At 43.0% G+C, this 26,575-nt stretch overlaps 1 protein-coding gene and 1 pseudogene across 2 annotated transcripts in view; one reads left to right on the top strand and one right to left on the bottom strand.

Moving 5' to 3' along the window:
- Positions 1-980: 980 nt before the first annotated feature.
- On the bottom strand, positions 981-26,476 carry LOC114196867 (small ribosomal subunit protein uS5-like; annotated as a pseudogene).
- Positions 26,350-26,575, top strand: part of ZNF326 (zinc finger protein 326) — a 35,054-nt gene continuing 34,828 nt past the window's right edge. For both annotated transcript variants that reach the window (XM_028087671.1, XM_028087670.1), the window contains exon 1: positions 26,350-26,490. In XM_028087671.1, the coding sequence (XP_027943472.1) occupies positions 26,475-26,490 (16 nt within the window). In that variant the 5' untranslated portion in view covers positions 26,350-26,474. The remainder of the gene's footprint in view (positions 26,491-26,575) is intronic.

The following is a 26,575-nucleotide window of genomic DNA, read 5'->3' as shown; positions in this document are numbered from 1 at the left end:
TTAAGAAAGAAAGAAATCTTCATATTTAAGTCACTGGAATTTTAGGATTACTTCTAACCATAGCATAATCTAGCCTATCCTGGCTGAAATGCTAATAAATAAGTGAAGTTCATCATCATTGGTCCTGCCTGTTCAGACACTGGGTCAGCAGCTCTCCACGGGTTAAGGGGAGCCACTAAGAGTATAAGAGTCTTGCTGGGAGCCAGGTGCCTTCCATCCTATATCTCAGTATATTTTCACAATAAACCAGATACTATTAATGCCATTTTGCCTGTAAGGAGGCTGAGAAGTGAAGTGACTTGCCCCAGCTCACTGGCAAGCAGCAGAGCTGGGACAAGAAGCCAGGTTTTCTGAATATAAAACCCAAGCCGAGTCACCGAGCTGTACCGGGGCCCCGCATTACCGATTATGAACCGAGGTAATTTTAGCCTACTTGGCAACTCAGCTGTGACCTCTTCCTACATTAGTCACTTTTGTATCCTCCTTCCTGTCTCTGCTTTGCTATTTTCTACAGGAACCCGCATAATGTTCCCCCACTTTGAGGTAATTGTCACCCTCCCTCTTAAGGGTGAGGAAATAAATACTTGGCATACAGCCCCTGAAAGGTGTGCTAAATATTTTATATACATTGCAATTTTACTTAGTCCATATATGAGCCCTGTAACAAAAGTATTATTAACTTCATTTTAAAAGGGGGGAAACTGAAGTGCAGGCAAGTTATGTAAATTACGTAAGGTCTTTGTTTTGTTGTGTGTTTTTTTTAAGATTTTATTTATTTATTTGACATAGAGAGAGAGAGAGCACAAGCAGGGGGAGCAGCAGGCAGAGGGAGAAGCTGGGCCCCCGCTGAGCAGAGAGCCCGAGGCAGGACTCCATCCCAGGACCCTGGGATCATGACCTGAGCTGAAGGCAGAAGCTTGACGGACTGAGCCACCCAGGCGCCCCTAAGGTCTTTGTTAATAATCATTGGTGGGTGGATCTCAAACCTGTGTCCACCTGACACCAAACTTCTTGCTCTTTCCAGTGCCTATTCCCACAATGATATTCTCTGCATCTAAATCCTTATGGGGGGAAAAAACAAAGTTGGAGAGGATTAAGACACTCTGCGGCCTGTTTGATTGGACTTTTCTCTCAAGCAGTAGCCCTTTGGTAACCCAGAGTCTGCAAAGATCCAGTGATCCAATCATCATGAAAAAACTGGTCCCTCCAATCTCCTCAGAGAAAAATCCAGGAACAAGATCAGCTGGAAATGGTCGTTTAATTTCCATCCTTTGATTTCTGTATAGAAAGGGCCCCGTATGTATTTATTCATAAATTTGAGTTCTTAAGGGGCTTCTCAAAGTCTATGGTAGACAAACAAGGTCTCCATAGTTTCTGGCTTTAACGCAGGTTTGTGTAGTTGACTGGTCCTCCAGATGGGCATTTCTGGACTCTGCATTTTCCTGGCAGTCCTTTTAACACTTCTTTGCACCGCCATGGACTAAGAAGGTAACCACCTTCTTAGCCCTTGGCTCCAGCTCTACTCCTATTTCACTTCTTTGTAAATTAGTGGCTCAGATCCCTCTGGGGAATGAAAAGACATAATGTTCCTGGGTATTTGAGGCTAAGTATGTGAGCAGTTAATTTACCCCACCTCTTATCCTCAGCTGCCTGGTGATTGATTTGTTGTGGTCAGGTCTTAACTTGTCCATGCTATGAAGGGTTCTCCTTCCCCTGCCTTACCTGTAGCAAGGGGAAATGCCAGAGGTTAGGCTGGAAGAGCTCACAAGCGGCCTTCTAGTTCTCAGATCTATTCAACTAGATGAGTTTTAAGTTGAAGCCACATCTATGTTGGTTTAAGAATCACAGTAGTCACTCCGTCAGTGTTTACTGGGGGCCTTACTCTGTGCCTGGCCCTCCTCTAGAGGCTGGTGACAGACCAGTGAGTGAGACAGACAAGGCCCCTGGGAAGAAAGAGTCAATAAACAAGTGGACAAGTGAACCTGGTAATTTCAGACCATGACCATGGCTGTGAGTGAAATAAACAAGGTCATGTGATAGGCTATGAGAAGGGATGTAAATTTATTACTTTAGGTTAGGTGGCTATGAAAGGTTCTCTGATAAGGGACCTTCTGAGTTAAGATGTAAATGATTAGGAGCCAGACTGGGAAAGAGCATTCCAGGCAGAGGGAGTAGAAATTCTAAGGCTCTCAGACTGGAGTAGGTTTGGGTTGTTTATGAAATAAGATAAAGTTGGGGTGCCTGGGTGGCTCAGTCGTTGAGCATCTGCCTTCGGCTCACGTTATGATCCCAGGGTCCTGGGATCGAGCCCCGCATCGGGCTCCCTGCTCAGTGGGGAGCCTGCTTCTCCCTCTCCCACTCCCTCTGCTTGTGTTCCCTCTCTCGCTGTGTCTCTCTCTGTCAAATACATAAATAAAATCTTTAAAAAAGAGAAAGCTAATGCACACACAAAAAAAAAAAGAAAAGAAAAGAAAAGAAAGAAAGAAGATAAATTTGGGATAATTACCACTCACTGAGTGGTTACTATGGACCAGGCATTGTGCTATGCACGTCTATATAGTATCTCATTTTAATTAATTACAATCCCCACAAGGTAGCTATGATCTCCAGGTAGATCATTCGTTCTGTTAGCACTTGGGGTTCCCTCACCTCTATGATGGCATCCTAGAGAAGTGAGTCTCAATTGTGGCAATTTGGAACTTTATGAATGAGCTCTACTAGAATTTAGTAGGTGGGGACCAGGGAGGAGAGACATGTTTCAATAAGTGGGATGTCCCACGCAACAAAGAATTGTCCCTCATCACACAGCATTCTCAAATATAACACCAGCTCAAGGTTGACGTACGTGAAAAACCTGTTTATAAACTTCAAACCTAGGTTCTAATTCCATTTTACACACACAAATGAAATGTAAAATAATAGAAATATATATATATTTATTATATATATGTCTCAGTCCCTTATTCCTTGCACACAGCTCGTAAAACCCTTGTAATTTCCTAAGTGGTGAAAGCACTAGGAACATCTTTTGTTCTAATATTTGGTCTTTGACCTTGGTTTCTCACACAGAACTCCCAAATTCCTTGGGATTTCTTAGGTGATAGGAGTGCCTTTTGTTCTAATGGGGTGACTCTTGGTGGATTCCTGGATAGCTTTAGGATGGGGGCTGGTCACACATGATTAGAAGCTTGGGACTTTTAGCTACATTCTCTGTCTTCTGGGAAGGGGAGAGGGCCTAGAGGATGAGTTAATGATTGCTCATGCTTACGTGCTGAAGTGTACGTAAATATCCCCCCAAGTACAGCGTTCAGAGAGCTTCCAGGTTGGTGAACACATGGAGGTGCTGTGTAGAGTGGTCTGTCCTAAGAGCACATGGAAGCTCCACACCCCTTCCCATCTCTTCATCTGGCTGTTCATTGATACCCTTTATCATGCCCTTAATTACATAATAAACTAGTAAACATAAGGAAGTGTTTCTCTGAGTTCTGTGAGCTGTTCTGGAAAATTAATCCAAGGAGGGGTTCCTGGTGAAACTCTGATTTGGAGCCAACTCAGACAGAAGAATGGATAACCTGGGGACGTACTACCTGTGATTAGCATCTCCAGGAGGGGAGGGATGTTGTGGGACTGAGCCCTTCACCTGTGAGGTCTGTGCTAACTTCACTCAGTGTCGGAATGGAATGGAAGTACAGGATAACCAGGTGGTGTTGAAGAATTGGTTGGTGTGGGAGAAGCATTTGGGAATTCAATCACCAACTAAACGAAGGGAAGATCCTACTTAATTTATTTTGAACTTTATCAAGAAATGCTCACCATTTCAGAAAATCGCAATACCCACCGCAATGCTACTCATGGGATTTGAGTCACCAGAATGACACAACTGTATCAGGCTGCATTTGTAACTGTAACGTGCAAATAGGTAACATAGGAGATCTGATACTTTGCAATTAAATTAAAATTAAGCCTTTCTAAGAATGAAAATCCAACTTCTCTGTTAGCAAAGATGCATAAAAAGCATTCTCTTATTTCTTAACTCATTCGTTATAAGTAAGTGTAAGCAAATAACTATTCGATGGGTATTCTAATGGCCCCCCCAAACATGGCCCGAGCAAAGGCTTCTAATGCATGTTAATTTATTTTTAATTACTTTATATCGCTTCTATATTATAATCAAGAGTTAGTGCCAAAAATCCAGTGTCCCAGAAAGTTCCCCAGTCCCAAGTAAACCAGAACTGTTGGTCACCCTAGATAGTGTTATTATTATTTTTTTCCTGAAATTGTGTGTGGGTAGGTTATATTATCTAAGAATTTAACTCCATGAGAGCAAAGGAAGGGTTACAAAAGATTTGTTGTGCTCGCTTCAGCAGCACATATACTAAAATTGGAACGATACAGAAAAGATTTGTTGTAAGAAAGGAGTATTAGGTCTGGTGGGGTGGAGAACCATGCCCTAGAGAAAGCCCTGAGTCATGGAGGAGTTTAAGTACAGGATCTGTCTCCACAGGCTGTCCAGAATGGGGAACACCCAGGGCTGAGTCCAGCCCTCCCTGCATAGATAAGAGTCGCACCTCCGAAACTGGGCTGGTGTGTTGGGGGTGGGAGAGTAAATCCCAGGACATTTGACATCTCTATTCCTAGTATGGCAGCCTCCAGCCCACATGTCCAAATGAATGCACACAATTATAATTTTTATTCTTGCAAAATCATAGAGCAGGACAATTTTGTTTTTGCTGCCCTCCTACTTCTTTTTGACACTCCTGTTCTTGCGCTCTCTATGTCTTCATGTTGAAAACTGTCCCCAGACGGAAGCAGTGTGACCAGCTTTGATTCAGACCCCTGCTCTGACCTAATGATTCTGTGTTTACACTCCCTTCACTGTAAAATGAGGGTAATGATAATATATCTGCTCACTGAGTTAATTTTAGGAATAAATAGAAGAAAAGAACTAATGTCACTCATTCTTAGCATGACACATAGTACATGTCTCATAAATTGTATTTATCATTATCCCTTGGCCTACGTACCTCTGCCCTTCCCAGTAGCGACTTGTGAGCGAAATTACTTATTTCTCATTCTTGTACCTCCTCTCCCACCTGTGTCACTGATGGAACACAGAAAGCATTGTGCTCCGTGACGCAATTTATGTTAAGGTTAAGGTTTCCTGCATTTTAAAACTTATTTACCTCCGCCGGAGGATTGTGTATGAGATATTTTTAGAATTGAGAGAAGAGTAGAAGCAGATTTTCCATTGCTCCCTGTTGTGGGCTGAACTGTGTCCTCCCTGAGTTCGTATGCTGAAGCCCTAACCCCCAGCACCTCAGAAGGTGACTGTATTTGTAGAGAGGGTCCTCGAACTGGTAATTAAAGTAGGATGATGTTATTGGGATGGACCTTAATCCAATAGGACAGGTGTCCTTATAAGAAGAGGAGGTTAGGACACAGACACGCACAGAGAAAGACCACGTGAAGGCACAGAGAGAAGGTAGCCAGCTACAAGCAAGGAGAGAGACCTTAGCAGAAAGCGGTGCTGCTGACACCTTGTTCTGGGACTTCTAGCCAATAGACCTATAAGGAAACAAATCTCTCTAAGACACGCAATCTGTGGTAGGCAGCCCTAGCAGACTTTCACCCTCTCTTCCTCCCATCACAGACCTTTTGCAGATTAAATTTCCTGGGGCCAAATCCCAGATAAGTTCCTTGAATTCCCTATTCTTTATTCATCCTTGTGGCAAACCCTGGAGATTCAGGCGATGGGTTCACAACGGGGAGGAAAGGAATTAATATTTTTGGGTTCTATACATGCCGGATACTTAATCATCATGGTAACTTATGAGGAGTTATTGCTACAGATTAGGAAACTGAGGGTCAGGGAGGTTGCATATCTTAACTAAAGTAATCATTCATTCATTCATTCAACAAGTATTTATGGAACAAATATACCCATACCTATATACCAGGCAATATGAAAGATGCTGGAGATACATCAGTGAATCAAACTGACTTACTCCTTGTTCTCGCAGGGCTAATAGATTAGTGGGCAAACAGATTTTAAACAAATAATCACATGGGGTAGCTGGCTGGCTCAGTCGGTAGAGAATGTGACTCTTGATCTCAGGGTTGTGAGTTTGAGCCCCATGTTAGGGGTTGAGTTTACTTAAATAATCACACAAATAACTATATCATTATAAATGTGATAACTTACAGAGGAGCACAACATATTATTAGGAGAGCCAGATCAGTTTAATTCCATGCAATAAAAATTTACCGAATATCTATCATATGCTAGATGTGCTAAATGCTTGGGAAGTATCAATGAACATGACAGATATGGATTCTCTCCTCTTAGAATTTCCATAGCTAGTGGGGAAAGAAGACATCAAACAAGCCTTACAAAGGAGAGAGAGAGGTGTTATGAGCGATGACTTCAAGGTTATCTGGGGGCATTTAGCAAAGTGTATCATTTGGTCTAAGAAATCAAGGTAGGCCTTCCGGAGGAATTGCTAAACTTGCTGGAAATTGAAGAATCAGGTAGCAGTTGGCCAAGCAGAGTTGTGCAAAACTTTCTTCAGTCATACGATCTCCAGCTCAGATAGTACCTTTCTCCCCATAGACTTTCTGAGTAGGCCTTTTTTCTCTGCCTGGTCATACACGAGGTGTTCAGATAGAACACTGGGCACTAACCAGAGAACTATTTTCAAAGTCTTGTCTTGAAAGGGACATTGACCTTAAGGGGTAAGCCTAGGAAATTCCCATCTCAGTGGGTGACTTTAGGGCCCTTCCTTTCCTCTACTATTCCTTCTGTGGCAGACACTGGGGATTGGCTTACAGAAAGCCTTTTTCCTAGTGCCCTCTGCTATACAAGCCAGAAAACAACATATTTATTTAACCAGATTCTCTTGCTGGAATGTTCGGTCATGTGGCCCCCAGTTCTGGCCAATAAACAGAAATTACTGGGTAAGTTTTGGGAAGAACTTTTTAATTATTTTTTATTATTTTTTCTTTTTTAAAAGATTTTATTTTTAAGTAATCTTCCCAACATGGGCCTTGAACTTACAACCCGAAGATCAAGAGTCACATGCACGCTCCCCTGGCTGAGCCAGCCAGGCGCCCCAAGGGAAGAATTTTTTTTTTTTTTTAAGTTGGCTCCTCGCCCAGTGTGGAGCCGAATGCGGGACTTGAACTCCCGATCCTGAGATCGAGACCTGAGCTGAGATCACGACCTAAGCTAAGAGCAAGAGTCAGATGCTTCACCGACTGAGCCACCCAGGCACCCTAGGGGGAAGAACTTTTTTTAAAAGGACAGATTCACCTGGCACTTGTTTTTTCCTTTGTCCTCATTCATGCCTGTTTTCTTCTTCTTGCCTTGAATCTAAACGTGCGAACTGGAAGTGCAGTAGCCATCTTGTGATCACGGAGAGGAAGGCGACTTGCTAAGGATGTTGAATGTAAAGAAAGGGCCTGCTTCTCTCATGGCTTCTGTCGGCCTTGCTTATGCCCTGACTTAACTGTTTGAAAGGCTACTGAATCTTTCATTCTTCGATGTTTTAGGTGACCCCACCACGCCCCGCTGTTGTTCTTATTTGCTACTAGACACATCCCTGATTTATCCATTGCCCTATCTCCGGTAACCAAAAATAGGGGCTTGAACATTTCTACCTTAGTTTTGAAAGATTGTAGATGTTCTCTACTATCGGTTCATGTCAGGGTATACCTGGTTGGGAAGTTCTAGGTCTTACCACAAATGCAAGCTGAATCATATTCGTTTAGACAATTGTACTCCGGACTGCAGAGCCAGCTTGAAGTGCCCTGATTTAAACCCCTGGGGCACTTATATTCTAGTGCTTCGTGTTAAAACGGGTACAAAGTAGTCAGGGAGTGGCTCCTCCCTAAAGTCTAAACACAATAAAAATGATGCACATTAACTTTAAAAAAAGTTTTCGCTGAAGAAAAAATAGAAAAGGAAAACTTGAAGAGAGAGAGAAAAAAAGCAAGAGTACAAAGACTAGTTTCGGGTAGTGTATCAGATTATCTTCCCTTTTGTAAGATCTAGATGAGTGGAAATATATTCTCCCAAGGGAAGTCTTTCCTTGAGGTAGAAAATTCCTCCAGACATCTCCCTTCCTCCAAATATTACATCTTTTAGTTACAGGGAGGTATTTACAAGACAGATTTTCTAAGGCAATCCCATTGCTCTGCAGTATAATTTCAAAAGTATTTTCTTACTGAAAAAAATTTGCCCTTTTGTTTATAAGAATCTTTCCCCTTGGAACACAGCCTCAGAGTCGTAAATCAAAACTACATGTTTACCTTATCATAGATTACTTTCTCTGATTCAGAAGTTTCGATCTTTGTGAAGTCGATCTTCAAAGAACAAGACTAGCCACCTGGATTCAGTGGTGTGTGCTGTGTGTTGTCTGCCTCACCAGTTGAACTAGAGAGATTGCAGTGAACTGTGTTTATTGACTTGGCCAGATCATTGCCTGTGGGCAGAGGGAAAGGAGAGCAGCAGAGGGTCTGGAAATAAGAACATCCACCTGTCACAGTGGGATTTGAGAGACCTATTTGTCCCACCCCTCCTCCTCCTTTGGGGGACCTAACAGGGGCCACTGCTTTAGGAGAGTGGGCAAGGAACACTATAAGGTGGAAAGTGAAAAGTCTCCCTTGGTTTTAAGGAGCAGAGAAATACTGAGCCTATCTAGGAAAGAGAATCTATCACGGATAGAAAACTGGAGCCAGAAAGCTGATCAGCGGGTCCAGGCGGCGCGAGGGACTGGTTGTTCTGTTTGTCGCTCCCATGCTGTGGGTTTTCTCCCTCTTGTGATCTCTCTGCCTTTCTTCTAAGATATGTCTGCTCTCTTTCTCTGTGTGTATTAATGGGCCAATTCTTCAATCCAAATGCCAGAAAGAGCTAGTCCAAATGACTTTGCTTAATCACATTGTCCCTTTGGGTAGTGCTCTTGGCCCAAGGCAGCTTCATGAGCCATTAGCCTGCTGATGGACAGGTGGCCCCAGGCCAGGTGCCCACCTCTATCCCCCTCAGTGATCACTGATGCACAGACGTCAGCCTAATCTGACTTCCCTGATCCAGGGGGCTGTGGGCAGGGCAGTGTATGCTAGAAGCAAGTGTCAGATAACACGGTCTCTGGGACTTGCATCTAGACCAAGTCCCAGTGCCATCTCATGCCCACTTCGCTGGACCAGATTTGCACTCAGATTTCCTTTTCTGTAAATAGGGGATAAAAATGAAACCTATTTCACAGGATTGTGGTGAAGCTTGAGCGGGATAGCGTATAGGTGAAATGGCTGGGTAAATTGTTAAATATTACACTCATGACATTATTATCAGAAAGAGACAACCTCAAGCCATTGTGACCCATTTTGGCTTCTCAGAAAGGCTAATGGTTCATCTATAAAGAGAACAGTGACGGGAAGCGTGTAAGGAGTGGGGAGTGCGGGGCAGGAGTGGGCAGGAATGCCCCGCTACCCTGAGTTAAGGGGTGTCCGGGGGTAGCTAGCCACAGTCCTGGTCCTCAGGGTTTCACAAGGCTCTGGATGCTTGGGGTGTGTGTGTGTCTGTGTGTCTGTGTGTCTGTGTGTGTCTGTGTGTGTGTGTCTGTGTCTGTGTGTGTGTCTGTGTGTGTCTGTGTCTGTGTGTGTGTCTGTGTGTGTCTGTGTGTGTGTGTCTGTGTGTGTGTGTCTGTGTGTGTGTGTGTCTGTGTGTGTGTCTGTGTGTGTGTGTGTGTATAAAATGATTGACAGAGAATAGAGAACCCTCTTTTTTTAAGATTTTTTTAAAAATTTATTTACTTGAGAAAGAGAGAGAGCACAAGCAAGGGGAGCAAGGGGAGAGGGAGAAGCGGGCTCCCCGCGGAGCAGGGAGCTCATCGTGGGGCTTGATCGCAGGACTCCTGGATCATGACCTGAGCTGAAAGCAGACACTTAACAAACTGAGCCACTCATGTACCCCTAAAGAACCCTCTTCTATTTCTTCAGAGCCTTTCTTCCCCTTTACTGAAGGTCCCCCTCCCTTTTTAAGGAATATTTTATTTTTAAGTCATTTCTACACCCAACGTGGGGCTCCAACCCACAAGAGTCGCACATTCCACCAATTGAGCTGGCCAGGCACCTCCTGATGGTCCCTTTTTTGCCACTAACCTCTCCAAATTTCTTTAAATACCAGGAATAAAGTAAACAGGAAATTAAAATATCAAAGCTGAAAAGAGAGAGGTGACAGTGAATAGACAGAAGTCATATGATATTGGGTGTGAGTTCCCCAGAAGGGCTGGGAGGTTCAGCCCACAGAACTGGGGAATTTTGGCTCATGAGCAAACATCCTGTAGATGCCAGTAAGTATCAAGCCCTTTGTATGAAAAGTGGCCCTAACCCTGGCCAGAGCTGCATCTGGGCCCCCCGGAACTCCCTGACTCACTGCAGAGGTAGCTGAATGAGGGCGTGGTCCTGCCAAGTCCAGTGGGTTTACTTGCTGAGCTCACTGGATCTCTCCTTAAAGCACAGGAGGGAAGGTAAGGAGAACCGCTTACCAAGATGCTTCTTTAGCAGACCTCCTGTCCTGGACTGGAAATTTAGGCCCTGTTCGAGTAGGCTCAGGTTGCTCACATTCAGGCTGTCACATAAAAATGTACCGAAGTATATGGGAAAAATTCAAAATTTATTTATAAAAACAAAGCTTTCCAAAACACACTGCAAGCTGGAATGTCTTGGTATAGCAGGCTATCTACTTAATTCTGCCCTCTGAGGTGGGCCTGTACAGGGCCTCATGGGGCAGGAAGGTTAAACAGGGGAGCAGGAGAAGTAGAAGCTAAGTTTGGATATGTTCCTTTGAGAAGCATACAGGAAGGGCAAACAAGGGGAGATAGGGAAGTGAGGGAAGAGATGAATCATTCTCCTCTATACTTGGCTAATTCCCTCATTGGCATTGGCAGATCTGACTGCTGAATCGAAGTCCTGGGGTCCTTGTTTTCTTCTCCCAGGGCTTCCTGTTCTCTGTTAATTAGGACATTGGAGAAATTGTCATGATAATTATAGTGTCTAGACTTGGGGAACCATGGGAAGCAGTAAGTGAATATTTAATTGCAGAGTTGAGAAGACACAGGTAGACGACAGTATTTTGAAAGTCGCTTCTGAGAACAAAGCTGCACTGAGACGTATTTCTTGGGCTTGCCCTGACGTTGCCCGTTATGTAAAGGGAATCTTGGATGTTTCGTCTGAGCATTTAGGGTTGTCAAAATTTTCATTTCCTCAAGAAGATTCCAAGGATCTGCAAAGGAAGCTGTGCTGTAGTGCTCTGATCTTTATCAGTTTTACCCTCAGAGAGTATCGTCGTAAGGGGTGGCGAGGCAGATGCTCTCAGTTTGTTGCCCAGACTAGCAGATGTTGACTGATTCTCTTGGAAAGAGAGGTCAAGTCATGAGGATGGAAACTTCCCACCTTGCCATGTTCGATAATCATATTTTCCCTTCCACAAATTCAATGACACACTTTCTTTAGCTGGTTGGTGGAAGAATGGAACGGAATGTTTTCCTTCCCAACATACAGTATATCCGTGCTTATTGGTATCTAGTTAGAAATCCCCATTACTCAGCATTTCCCCACTTGGAGAGCACAAAATGATTGGTGTTCTAATGATGCCTGGAAGGTTCCTGACCATCTCCAGCTGTCTTTTATTTTTCCGGAGGGAAGTAACATTACTGTTTCTGCTGATTATGCATGTAAAACTGGCTTATTGTAAAGATTCAACATTGAAAAACGGGAAAGTGGAAATCCCCTTTGTAAATGTCTCACCCCCATGGTTAATCCCCCAGGTAAACACTCAGTAGACTAGTATAGGTCCCTTGGAAATTGTCATGCTTATAAATATATACATGTATATAGAATATATTTATGCAAGTGAGATCCTATTATGCATACTGTTGAGTAACCTACCTTCTTAGTTTATATGTCATAAACAACTATATTAAACATATAGAACTACTTCAATTTTTTTAGAGGGGGGCGGAAGGGGAATCAAGCAGTCTCCACGCCCAGTGTGGAATCTGATGTGGTGCTTGATCTCACGACCCTGAGATCATGACCTGAACTGAAATCAAGAGTCGGACGCTAAACTGACAGAGCCACCCAGGCACCCCATCATCATAACTGATTTTACTACATATCTGTTAATGAATACTTAGGTTGCTTCCTATTCTTTGCTATTATAACTAATTCTGCAATGTCATTTTAGCAATGCTCTGATTATTTTTTTAAAGGTTTGTTTATTTTAGAGAGAGAGAGAGAGAGAGAGCAAGCAGGATGGGCAGAGAGAGAGGGAGAGAGAATCTCAAGCAGACTCAATGCTGAGCATAGAGCCTGACGCAGGCCCGATTTCATGGCGCTGAGATCACGACCTGAGCCGAAACCAGGAGTCAGAGGCTTAGCCAACTTCACCACCCCGGTGCCCCTCTGACCATTTTTTAAAGATAAACTGTATTTGTACTTCTGTTTAAAATTAACTTAATTGAAATACAGTTTAATAAAAAAAAAAACTGAACTCATTGAAAGTGTACAGTTCCATGGATTTTGACAAAAGTATCCCCTCATGTAACTGATACCACTGCTAAGGTATACAGTGTTTCCATCACTTCCACAATTTCCTCATATCCCTTTCCGGTTCACCAACCTACTGGCCCCAGGCAACTGTTGTTCTGCTTTCTGCTACTGTAGACTAGGTTACATTTTCTATAATTTCATGCAAGTGGAATTAGATAGTATGTACTTTTTTGAGTCTGGCTTCTTCCACATCACATAATGTTTTTGAAATTCATCCACAGAGTTGCCTGCATCAGTAGTTTGTTTCTGTGTGTTGCTGAGTCCTATTCCATTTTAAGGGTATACCACAATTTGTTTAGCTATTCAACTGCTGATGAAAATGTGGATTCTTTCCAATTGGGGGCTGTTATGAATAGAGTTGCCATGAACATTTGTGTAGAAGTCTTCGTGTAGACATATATTTTTATTTCTCTTGGGTATGAACTTTATAAGCAACCACCAAACTGTTTTCTGAAGTTGTTTGTACCATTTTCCATTCGTACCAGCAGTGTGGCCAAGTTCTAGCTACTCTACATTTTTCTCAATATTTGACTCATTGGTCTTTCTAAGTAGAGCCATTGTATTGGATGCACAATAGTACATCATTATCACTTTAATTTCTATTTTCCTGGTGATACATGGTGTGGAGCATCTTTTCATAAGCTTTTGGCCATTGTATATCTTATTTTAGGAGGCACCTTTTGAAATATGTTCCCCACATTTAAAAAATCAGGTTGTCTTCTTATTACTGCATTATAAGAGTTCTTGATATTCTAGACACAACTCCTTTGTCAGATGTGTTCATTGCAAATATTTTCTCCCGATCTGTGGCTTGCCTTTTTCTTTTCTTAATGGTATTTTCCAAAGAGCAAAATATTTAAATTTTAATAAAGTCCATGAATTATTTTTTGAAATGTCAAAAAAAACCCCACAAAAAAGAATGAGATTAAACAGTGGTTAGTGCAGTTTTTGTACCAAGTGCCTACAATATTTCAATTCCTTGGAAATTGTCAACTGTGTGTTTCATTAGAGTATTGGATTAAACAAAGCACTCCTTTTTCTTATTGCCTTGGATGACAGAATTTGCTATATTTATGTGTCCTCATGCAGTGACTCTGAAAGTCATCTTAAACCCTTTTCCCCTTTTAAAGAAACTTAATTGGGAAATGTAGAGAAAAAAGAATACGTCAGATTTCTGCTGACCATTTATACCAGAATACCTTTTCCCTAAATGAGTGATCTATAAAAGTCTGTCAAGAGTTATAATGAAAGCATATATGGAGTACTTACTACTATCAGGCACCATGTGCTAAATGGATTCTTTCATTTAGTTCTTACAACAATGACTCTGTGAATTGGTCACCATTGTTGTTTCCCCTTTATAGATAAAGAAACTTTTCAAGTTCACTGAACTGAATGGAGAGCTAGGATCTAAACTCCAGCTATATATGTGCCTATATGCTTTATTTTTTTTTAAAAAAAAAAGACTTATTTATTTATTTTAGAGATGGCGAGAAGGGCAGTGGGAGAGAAAGTCTTAAGCAGACTCCACACTGAGCATGGAGACTGACTTGGGGCTTGATCCCACAACCCTGAGATCAGGAGCTGAGCTGAAACCAAGAGTCAGATGCTTAATGGACTGTACCACCCAGGTGCCCCTGTGCCTATATGCTTTAACTACCACCCACCCTTTACTCATTCTGTGAGTTTTCTTTGGTGCATTAGAAGAGATGTATTATGTGTCGATCACAATGTAGCAATGTAACTAAATTGTTGTACTCTAAGATTATTTACTACCCAATCTGTATTCTGATTTCCCAACATGTCCCCCAATATATTTTAACACCAATATTTAATCCCTATTAATAGCACATTTGATGCTATTAGTAGGCCTATAATACCCAGCTATTACATGTCAACCATATATTTTTATTTTTAAATAGCTTTTCTAGGGCTGTCTCAACATCCTTATTTAGGCATTTGTTGGTTTTGAGGGTGAAACTTTTTGAGAGTTTTGACTATTTCATTTCAACCTCAAAATGAATTTTTCCAATGAGGAGACTTCATTTTTAAACTCACACTTGCCAATGTTCTTAGGTAAAAAATTAGAAGATTCTGGTATTGAACCTTCTAACTCTCTGGCAAGGTATAGCTCAAAGGACAAGAATCTGGAAGGCTGGAGAGAAGTTGCTAAGGGAGACAAAGGCTATCCCTCATAAATAAGGAATTTTGCTGAGTCACAGCTGTCCTTCTGCGTTTTCAGAAAAAATAATGAGAATTAGTGGAACCATGCAGACATGAGATCTCCGTACCTCACAGAGCTGACTTCTAGGAAGGGGTGATGCATTTTCAGCATGGGGTTCGGAAGGGTGGTATGGCACATTAGCACCATGAGCACTGACGACTGAATATGGCTTTGTTACTAGGTCTGCAGCTACATCCTCCACAGGTATTCTAATGGTTGTCCCGCGGGAAAATGTCTGAGTAGAGTTGCAGAAGACAATTATAGGACATGCAGTAGGACCTCTTCCTCGTTACTTTGTGCTTTAAAAATTAAATAAAGTCAAGTAAACATTTTTCTTTCTCCTCTTCAGTTTCCTGAAGCAAAAAACAACAAAGAAATTAAGCGGTTTGGAAAAAAAAATTCCTTTGTTTTACATTAATTACTGAACTGAAATCACAAAATTATGACCTTTCTTCCCTTAATAATTTGTATCAGTGGGAATACTTAGGTCGTAAAACGACTTTGGGGAGAATGGTGTCCTATGTAAATAGGACATCTACTACCTTCTGTAAGAGCATCATTCATTTCTAGGGCCAGGGCACATATTTTGTCAAAATAACTAGAGCCTAACCTACCTCTCCCAGGCAGGTTTGGAGTAGGAGAGGGAGTGGAGGGAGGAAATTGTAGAGAAGTGAGTGGAAAACAGCGATTCAACACTCAGCACGAGGTGTGGGTCAGAAAGCTCCTTGGATTAACCTTACCCATTTTCTAGTCTTACTGCTTCGCTTGTCAGTTAAGTGACCTTGGAGAAGTACCCCCTTGTCCTCATCTGCAAAGTCAAAGGTTGGGATTAGAGCTAGATGGTCTTTGAATGCCTTTTAAGACCCGACAACCGGGACTGTCTTTTGTAATTCTCTGGTACAGCTTTGCACTTGCTTCATCCAAGACAATGCAAAGTGGTGTGTGTTTTTCGTACGGGTCTGTTGAAAAATATCCAGGCACCTTCCTTTTAAAACAACTCTCTTTCCTACATTCATAGCATTCTTTAAAAATAGTTATGAGACTAGTTGGTCAGAATAATGTGCTTCTAGAAATATCTGGTGGCAGAAGGCCACCGATTGATCAGATGCATTACTTCTTTCTCCTTAAGGACTACATATTGGCCAGAGTATGACTCCATATGCTTTCCTTCCTTCCTTGCCTCCTTTGTTTCTTTTTAACAGGATTTAATTCACATTCTTTTTCTTTCAAGATTTTATTTATTTGAGAGAGAGAGTGAGAGATCACAAGCAGGGGGGAGGGGTAGAGGGAGAAACAGATTCCCCGCTGAGCTGGGAGCCTGGTGCAGGACTCCATCCCAGGACCCTGGGATCGTGACCTGAGCCAAAGGCAGATGCTTAACCGACTGAGCCACCCAGGCGCCCCACTTTATTTTTCTTGCATAAAACTGTGGCGGCCACAGCTGGAGCCAGGGTCCTCTGCACAAGATGGTCAGTGAATTCCTGATAGGGAGACTTGGTGAACAGTCTCTTTCCAGAGGTCAGGGGTAAGATAGCTGTAGGTCTTGGAAATGGCATCAAAAGTGGCCTTGGCAAAGTTTCCCAGGGTGGCAGTTCAGCCCCTGGCCTAGGTGTAGCACTGGCCACTACTGGCCATCATCAGAAGCTCCTTGGTCACAGGTTCTGAGGCAACCCCCCTGGGGGCAGGGATGAGGCGCACCAGCACAGAGCCACAGCAGCGGGTCACCTTGGTTGGGACAGTGTGGTGCTTGCCAACCTTATTCCCCCAGTAGCCTCGCTGCACGGGGATGATGGAAAGCTTGGCCAGGAGGATGGCCCCACGGATGGCAGTGGCTACCTGCCTGGAGCACTAACACCCTGAGGTATCCATTGTGATCTCCAGTGGCAACAAATGTCTTGAACCCGGTCTGCTGGCCAGCACAGGGCTGCTTTTGCACAGGCATCCTCTTCAAAACCTCGTCCTCAAGGGATGCCCCCAGGAAAAAAGTCAGTGACCTCAGATTCCTTGATGGGGAAGAAGAGGAGACGGATCTCCTCCAGGGACTTGATCTTCATGTCCTTGAGCAGGTGGCCCCGCTTGGTGACAGGGATCCACTCCTTGTCCTCAGTCTTGCCTCTGCCAGCTCTGCAGTCCCAGCCTCGGCCCTGCCAGGGCCCCCCCACTATGGTGGAGACCTCAGCCGGGATGCTGCTGCCACCCATTCCAGGTTCCCCAGCCCCTCCAGGGCCCTCCCCCAGCACCAGATGTCATCCATTTGGTGTTTTCTTGGAGAAGAAGCTACTTTCCTTTCTTTAAGCCTGATCCCAGGTAGTTCACTCTTCATCAGGACTGTGGATGAAACTATACGAAAGGTGAAGTAAGCTTCTCTTTCAAGTCAGGAGAGTGAGGCTATGTGCACTTACCTCCCTGCTAAGATTCCCCTGGATTAAAAATAAACAAGTACAAAAAAAAGTGTGTGAGGGGAAAGGATAGAAGCCAATGGAGTGGAGATTAAAAAAAAAAAAGTCTGAAAGAAAGGTAAAAGGGGAAGATTATGGTTGGATTAGGCAGAAAGTACCACAGGCTAGAATATACGAGATAAAATGGCAATTAGAAACTTGAGAAAAAGCAGATTCTGAACAATGAAGTCATAGGCCACACATGAAGCAAACTACATCCAGGCATGAATATAAGCAGTTAACAGAGTGGAAGAAAAGGCAATCCATTTGACCTTGATGCTAGAAATAGCCTAATTTGAGAGACCCAGGGGTTATAACACTGGGTTCATGGAAAATGTCATCCTAGCATATTAATATTAAACAATGTTCATATCGATCATAAAATATATGCAGCATATTGGCTTGTTTCCATTTTGTATTTTAATAAATATATTTTTTAAAACAGTTTTAGATTTACAGAAAAATGTAAAGATAGTAGAGAGTTCCCCTATTATTAGCATCTTATGTATTATCCATGTGTTATAATGAATGAATGTTGATACATTATCATTAACTAAAGTTCATGTTTTATTAGATTTCTTTACTTTTTTCCTAATGTCTTCTATTCCAATTACATTTAGTCATCCTGTCTCCCTAGACTCCACTTGACCATAACAGTTTTTCAGGCTCTCCTTGTTTCTGATGACCTTGATAGGCTTGAGGAGTACTGGTCAGGTGTTTTGTAGAATGTCCCTCACTGGGGATTTGTCTAATGTTTTCCTTATGATTAGATTAGGGTTATGGGTTTTGCAGGGAACACCACAAAGATCAGCCATTTTTGTCACATCAAACCAAGGGTACATACTATCAACATGACTTATCGACTTATCACTCTTACTGACCTTGATAACCTGGCTGAGGTAGTGTTTGCCAGGTATCTCCAATGTAAAGTTACCCGCTCCCCCATTCACACTGTACTCTTTGGAAGAAAGTATATAGGCTTTTTAACTTCTTCTTCTTTTTTTTTAAGGTTTTATTTATTTATTTGTCAGAGAGAGAGAGAGAGAGAGAGCACAAGCAGTGGGAGCGGCAGGCAGAGGGAGAAGCAGGCTCCCCGCTGAGCAGGGAGCCTGACGTGGGGCTCGATCCCAGGACCCTGGGATCATGACCTGAGCTGAAGTCAGACACTTAACCGACTGAGCCATCCAGGCGCCCCAAGGCTTTTAACTTTTAAAGTCAACCTGCAGTCAAACTAGAAAAGAATATTTTTTGGTTGCAGTACAGAATGTAAATATTGGCAACTTTGTTGGTGGTAAAGTGGTGTGGACAACAATGAAAGGCAGAGGAAAAGTGGAGCAATGGGAAGGGGGGCAATACCTTCATTTTATAGAAGAGGAAACGCACAGATACTCTATTAAAAGAAATAGAAATTAGAGTCCTTATTTGAAAACATAAAAGTTTAGTTCTAATAGAGGAAATAAAAAGCTATCATTGCTATTGAAATTTGGAAGAGAAGGATAGTATGAGATACATGCTTATTTTCAAACTGTGGAATCAACTGATATTCACTAAAGTTGGTAATCTAAGAAGAGAGATAATAGAGTGCAGTGGAAGGAAACACCAAATGATCTCACCCTGGATGAAACCAGAGTTTTCACCTGTAGAGGGGACTGGAGTTAAGCAAGGAGAAGAGGAAAGACTGTTGCTTTTCATTGGAAGTTCTTTTATACTATTGCATTTGCTACCATGTGCACAAATTGTTTGCTTTAAAACCAGAGATGATGTGTAGGGTGGTGCCAGGACTCATAGTAGACCACCTAATATGACCCCTTTTGCTAACCCATCTTCGGTGATCCAAACCAACCAGCCATTCACACAAACCACGCTACCACGAGGTGTTTTGTTGAGGCAGGAACGTTACTTCTGAGAAAGTAAGAGGGTAATCTTAGGTCTTTGATTTGTAGGAAAAGCATTACAAACAAAACAAAAGAAAACAAAACAAAAAACAAAACTCCTTTTGTTTCCCTTGAAATAAGGATTAGGAAGATTTCAGTTGCGAAAGGGAAATTGGCTGAAAGATGCATCAACTGTTTCTTGTTGAAAAGTATTGGCAGTCAGTGGAAATCCTCTGTGTGTTTACTGTGTTTAGCATTTATACAACATGTTTCAGTTTAAAAGCCCTTTACTGTCATTAGTTAATTACCTCCCAAGGGCTGCAGGGTAGTTGCAGGGAATACCGGAACCAAGCCAGGTTTTAGAGCTGTAAGATGTACAAGTGTCTCTACCGGCCCCATTTCAGCTGTAGTTGTTACACCGTTTCCCACACAGGGATTGATTGGTTAATGCGTGGTTACTCAATCTCTAAAGTTCCTTTTTTAAACTTGACATCTCAATAAGCACAAGTTACTGAATCAGAAGTGAACTTATCCCAATAGCATCTCTTGTAAGTGTCTTGAAAATCAAAAGTGGTAATAGTTTTAGGTTTATCTTTAAATAAGAATCTCCAAAGTGAAGCCTAAATACTGGCACTTATTAATAGTGCCCTGGATAATTCTAGAGTAGAGCCAGGCTTGAGAAAACCACTGACTTAAATGGCCAATCAAAGCGCCTTCCCTTATCCCCAACAATATTTATATCTACAAAGAAAATGAAATACAACATTTGGCTAAGCAGAACTATTGTTAATAGATGTTACATCTTGTTTTGTATCAAATACATATTTTACATTATAAAAATGCTAAAGGGGTGCCTGGGTGACTCAGTTGGTAAGTGTCCGACTCTTGGTTTTGGCTCAGGTTGTGATCTCAGGGTCGTGAGATCAAGCCCTGCATTGGGCTCTGTGCTCAGTGCAGTCTGCTTAGAAGTCTCTCTTTCTCCCTCTCCCTCTGCCCCTCCTCACCCAAATAAATAAACAAATCTTTAAAAAAAAGTGCTAAAGAAATTTGGGGAATATAGAAGAGTAAGTATGTATGCCTCTGAGTATATAAAAAGTTATCACAAAAAGAATCACTGTTGATGTTTCACAATTTTTCTTTCCATTTTATCTTTATGTTTTGTCTTTTAAAAAAATTACTGGCATCGCTGTTATCAGATTCCATAAACAATTTTGTATCTTGTTTCTCAAGTTTACCATTATAATAAGGATTTTCCACTGTTCTGTGATTCAAAAGATCATCTCTAAAAACAAAATCTACTGAAATGAGGCAAACAGGGAAATTTATATCCACAATTGACCCAAAATAGAAATTCAGGTACTTTCAGACAAGAGGTCCCCATGTATATTCTCTACCCCATGTCCCTTTAGAACACTTCAGACCAGCAGGAACTAGATTGAAAGACATGCTCCATTTCTGTAGTCAAACCTTGACTATATTTGGTGTGTGGTGCCCTCTACTGGTTATCCTGGGACTGTGCCCTCTTTCTGTTTGTAAACTATAGGTATTGGTATGGACCCTAAAGAAGGTGGTTAGATTGCATGTGTACATGTCTGAATTTTGTTTGTCCTTGTTGTTTGTATTTTTATTTACATCTGTTTCCCTAATATAGAATTGAAGCTATTTAAATACAGGAGCTGACTGTGGGTCTGTTTCTTTCTTATTCATCCAGCAACATTTTAGAGTCTACCATGTGCCAGGTACGGTGCTACCAGGCTGGGGACGCAAAGATGAGATCTTCACCTTCAAGTGGCTCATTAGCTAGTGGGAGTGTCACAGCCAGGTGGGATAACCTACTTACTGAGTCCTGGACCGTCCAGCGGGAGAACTTGATTCCATGTAGATGCTTGTTCTCCTCTCTCTAGGAAAATCATCCTCTTCAATTAAGCATGCAGAGACACGTGTAGCAGAGCCAGGAAGAAAGGGGACACCTTCCTAGCAGGGCAGATCTACCAAATCAATTCTGGCAATCAGTGGGGTTGACAGATGTCATAGCTTGTTCTCAATTTATTTAGAAAATTGAAATTTATGGTGGACTAAACACATTAAGAAGATAAAATGAGTGACAATAATTCAGAGGTTTAATTGAGCCCCTAGAAAGGAATAAACATCATTTTCTAGAATGTATACTTTATATAATACATACCTAACGAAGGAAGGTAACTCTTACATTTTGCAGGGTTTTTTTTTTTTTTTTAATAGAGGGCGGAAAAGAGAGAGGTGGGGGAAAGAGCAGAGGAAGAGGGAGGGAGAGAATCGTAAGCAGGCTCCATACCCAGAGTGGAGCCCAACATGGGGCTGGATCTCATGACCCTGAGATCAGACCTGAGCCGAAATCAAGAGTGCATCACTTAACTGACCGAGCCACCCAGTCATCCCATACATTTTGAAAGCACTTTTGCATTTGGAATTTTACTTTGCTTTTTGGGGGAGGAAATGCATATGAAACTAACTGAGTTCTTCTAATCTGAGGAAGGCCTGAAGCACAGGACAAAGTGGGGCTATCTCTAAAGTATTCATGATCACTTCCTTGCTACATACATAAAGAGAGCACCTTGCTCTCTCTACATTATGTACGATTATGCAAGATGATCTGTAGACTGGCAAATCTCTCTTTTTTAACCTGAGCACCTTGATGATGACATTGAGTCTACAAGGTTGGCTCCATACGGCAACAGACCTAAGCATGACTATATAATATTTGTCACAAATATGGAACCAACAATTGTTCATTGTGCAGTCTTAGACAGGTAACTTAATTTTTCTCTTTAATTTCCCTCATTTGGAAAGGATATAGCCTAGCTCATTGTAAGGAGGAGAACTAAGGCATGTAAAAACATCCATCAAAATACTTAGCACACAATAGCTGCTCAGCAGAGCATGATTGAGATGCATTGTGGGCTCTGGAGCCAGGCTGCTTGGGTTTGAATCTTGGCTCTACTCTCTTTTTCAGTGGTGTGACCTTGGGCAAGTAACTTTGACTTTCTGGGCCTCAGTTTCCTTATCGGTAAAGTGGGGGCAACAGTACTGCCTACATCATAGTCCTCTTAGGCAGATAAAATGAGTTAATACATGTAAAGTGCTTTGGACCATTTATTAATATATAGGACTTACTAGAATTTAATTATTATTTTATTTTAAAGATTTTATTTATTTATTTGACAGAGAGAGACACAGCGAGAGAGGGAACACAAGCAGGGGGAGTGGGAGAGGGAGAAGCAGGCTTCCTGCGGAGCAGGGAGCCCAGTGCAGGGCTCCATCCCAGGACCCTGGGATCATGACCCGAGCCGAAGGCAGACACTTAACGACTGAGCCACCCAGGTGCCCCTAAAAGTTAATTATTATTTTAATTGCTATTCATTTTAGCTTTGAGAGACACCTGCATCTTTTTGAAGTTGCATATTAAAGTCAGAGACAGACATCTTCTCCTATGCATAAAACACAACCGTTCAGTGCTGTCAACACCAACTGTTTTCAGCAGCTTTCTATTGTTATGGTTTTGTAACCAGCTCTCCTTTGGTAAGTCCTCAGAGTCCGCGGTAGGAATTACTTTGTTTATGTTAAGTTTGGCTGCTTTGCTTTATGATAGTCATTTTTAGTTCTTGACCTCCCTAAGTATTTATGAATTCCCTAAAGAACATGGGGAGGAACAAAGAGTTATTTGCAGCAAATTAGGCAAGCACTGTGAAATTAGGACTCCCCTTTGTAACCCTCCTGTCACTTACTCTCCAAAATAATCATAGGATGCTGTGGTTTTTTCCAGATGAAGCCCTGGACATTTAGTTTCAGTCTCATTAGGTCTTTTCTTCAGTGGTGATTTTGTTCCCCCTCTTTAATACACAGTGCCAATGTGCTACCTACAGGCCACATAAATGGGGTACAAAGAAGGTCTCCAAAGAGTCTGAACAAAGAGCTAGACAAGGCTATAACTAACTAACTCACTACAACAAGAATCCGCCTGTGCTAACCGCTATTAAGGTGACACAGAGGGAAGGGTCTTCTGAGAGCTTAGGGAGAGGTTTAAAAAGAGGCCACATGATTATTGAACCTTGAAGAATGGCAAAGGAGGAGAGGGAATGCAATAGAAGCAGAGAGAACAAGGTGAGCAGGGGCTCGTAAAAATGCATGGCTTGTCTGGGGAGCAGCAGATGGTCCCATGTTGTTGGAGTGGGAGGTGTGTAGGTGGGGGCTTAGGAGATGAGGAAGAGGGGGCCCTGGTTCTTCACGGGGTCCACTCATCCAGCTCTTCTCAGGTTCTGGGGAAGGGGATGATGGGGCTTCTCTGACAGCTCTCTCAGGATCGGGTCTTAGGTATAGCCCCCCCATTTCCTCCTTCTCCCTGCAGGCTTCTCTTGGCCTCAGCCCATATATCCTTTTAACCTCTGCACTTAGAAAGCCATTGTTCTCCTCTCTTTTCCAATAGGCTTTGCTGGTGTGGCGTTGACTAACCTGCTGCCTATTGCGAAATGAATGGAGGATGGAATGGCCTGAGACTTTGTACAAAACACTGGCCCCTCAGGATAAAAATCTAAGCCTAAGCAAGTGGGAACAGGCCCAGGAGCATGGCTAGTTTCTGGGGAATAGGAAAGAGATAACAATGAAGGAAGAAAATGATGTTTGGCACATAGCTGGTGCTCAATCAATATTTGTTTGATACAGGAATTAAGGGATGACTTGATGGACTGTCAGGTATTGCAAGGTGTCTCAGGTCTTGTGGGGTAACTGAGGTATTGCCACCTCTGTCAGAAACTTCCTATTTGGGAAAGAGGAAGGAAGGAAGAAGATATCTGTGTATTCTGGCTCTCCATGCATTTGTGCTGAGGCCAGATTTCTTCTGGAGTTAGGAGAAAACTACCTTGACTGGTAGTTTTCTCTTTCAGCAGAGAAAGAAGTGTGTGTGTGTGTGTGTGTGTGTGTGTGTACGCATGCATGTGCGCACACATGCACATAATACAGAAATACAAATAGTGACCCAATTATTTATTTCCTTAACTCATGACAAGACCTGACTACCACAGGTTACAAACTATTCCTTTGCCAGGATGCCAAGAAAAAAAAAAGTTAAAAACGTCAAGAGAGCTCAGTTTGATTTGGTAAACGTATGTGCTCAGCACTTAGGATACAAAGAAGACTTGGTTCTAATCTCAAAGGGCTTTCAATATGGGTGGACATAAAAGCCAAACAGAGTATTTAGTGCAAGGGAGATAGTGCTCTAACAGAGGTTAGCTCAGGGCCTTGCTACTGCAAGTATGGTTTGACCAGCTGCAGCAGCATGTCCTGGAAAAACCTGTGGGAAATGCAGACTCTCTCTCTCCAACCCAGACTGACTGAATGTGAATCTGGGCTTTAACGAGATTGCTAGGTGAATCATATGCACATTAATATTTGAGAAGTACTGGCCTAGGGTGCGGGGATGGGATGTGGGAGTGTTTCTTAAGGAAGTAAATCCTGAGCTATGTTTTGAGAATGACTAGGATTCACTTGGGTGGTTTAAGAAACAGACAGAACAGTGTAAGTAAAAGTTCAGTGGCATGAAGAAGCGGAGGGATGTTTGGGGACTTAAAACTGCTCACCAAAAGGGAGAGAGCATGGGAGAGGAGGGAGAAATGGAGGAAGATGGCAGGTTAGGCAGTGGCCAGATCCTGCTGCACATGCTCTAGGTTACGGAGCTTTGCCCTGACCCAATCCATAAGAGAGACCCGTGATGACATGTTCAGATTCGTGTTTAGAACACTGCAGCCCTGAGAAGCCTGAGAAGGTCAAGGCCAAAGGGCAGAGAAATTATTTAGGAAGCCACAGCAATAGTGTAGGAGAGAGAGAATGAGAGTAGTGCAGGTACCGCAGGTAGTGCAGTGGGAATGGAGAAAAGGGAACAAGTTTAAGATGTTTTAAGAGGTAATAAGCCGATGAAAGACTTCAGTGTGGACAGGGGAGGGAGGAGAAGCCTGTGTCTTGACTAGATGAATCGTGCAGGCTTCCAGCTAGGATTAGTGGGTGGTTGCTCATGACACCACTAAAAGAGATGAAAGAATAAGGATGAGCAGGTTTGAGGAGGGAAATCATGAGTTCAGTTTTCAACATGTTCAGCTCAGGTGAATAGAAAACATGTATAGGAAGGGGGGAAAAAAGGAAGAAGAAAACAAGAGTGGAGAACCGGGTGAATCAATAGGGGTGGAGAAGGAAGGCGATGAGGAAGAAACAATGCCCTGTCAGGGTTTGGGGCTACGGTAATACACATGGTGTATCCGTGAATTTTTCCTCTAGTCCTATCTCCACAGGCTGCCGTCTTGGAACTTGGTTCCAGCAACTGAGCGGACCCCAGAAAAGAGAAAATGGTTTTGATTCATGGTTTCCTATCCTGTGATCAACCCATTGTTGACACTATTTGCTCTACTAAAATAATAATAATAACAATAACCTGGAGTTAAGCTGCGGCAGGGTCAGAACGAACAATTGTCTTTTTCCATATTGCCCTGTGGGGTGAATAATTTTGCCCACTTCCCCAATACTACTTCCCAAGTGGCAAGAATACAGTACCAATATGTGTGGGGGTTTGCGTACGGTCATTTTTCAAGTTCTGGACGACTTCTGCCACAGATCTTCTCTGTCTTTGAACTTTTACAGCCCCTTTATTTTGCACCTTAAAATTCAGAAATTAGTAATAGCTTGTCTTGGATCATTCCCATGATTATTTCCTATTCAGCAATCTGTTCTCCTCGGCTCACACAGTTGTAAAAATCGTCCGGGACTTCTGCGTCTCCACAGCAAAACAGTCCATAAGTACTTTTAACATTTTCTGTACAGTCGTAACCAGCCAATAAGAAGCAAAAGGTCGGCACGTGGTTTATTAGTTTGGGCAGGAGGAAGGTATTCCCACCCGATCCTTTCCGCTCTTGCCAGGATCAAACATGGCGGGCCTCACCCAGAATTTCCCGAACACCCAGTTCGCTTTCCCGTGACCCTAGTCAGTCTTTGGCGCTCCTTTTTCCACCTTCCTTCCTCCTCTGCGGCTCCAAGAGGGTCAGCACCCCGGAGCGTGACAGCGGACCTGCTTCCCGCCCCCACCCGAGGGCCCGCCCACCAGCCAGCGCTAACCAATCGCAGGCCGCGTTGCGCCGGCTGGCAGCGCCGGCCGGCCCCGCCCCTCAGCCTCACTGTGGCCTGCGGCTCCCGGGCCGGTAGCGCCGCTTTCGGTCGCGCGGACTGGTGGTGTGGAATCGCGGGTCCCGGGTGTTCGCCGCCGGCCACAGCTCAGCCCAGCGCCGCCGAGCCTGTGAGCCCCGAGCCTCCGCCATGGACTTCGAGGACGGTAAGCAGAGCCTTTGGCTGGTCGCCGCGGCGGGCGGGAGGCAGGGTGGCCGCCCCGGGGGTCTGTTTACGGTCTCAAGATGGCC

This window comes from Eumetopias jubatus, unplaced genomic scaffold, assembly GCF_037043125.1.
Source record: "Eumetopias jubatus isolate StellerSeaLion01/CBP00866 unplaced genomic scaffold, mEumJub1_p1.0 scaffold_4, whole genome shotgun sequence".
NCBI classification, from domain to species: Eukaryota; Metazoa; Chordata; class Mammalia; order Carnivora; family Otariidae; genus Eumetopias; species Eumetopias jubatus.
This window is presented reverse-complemented; position numbering and strand designations above follow the sequence as displayed.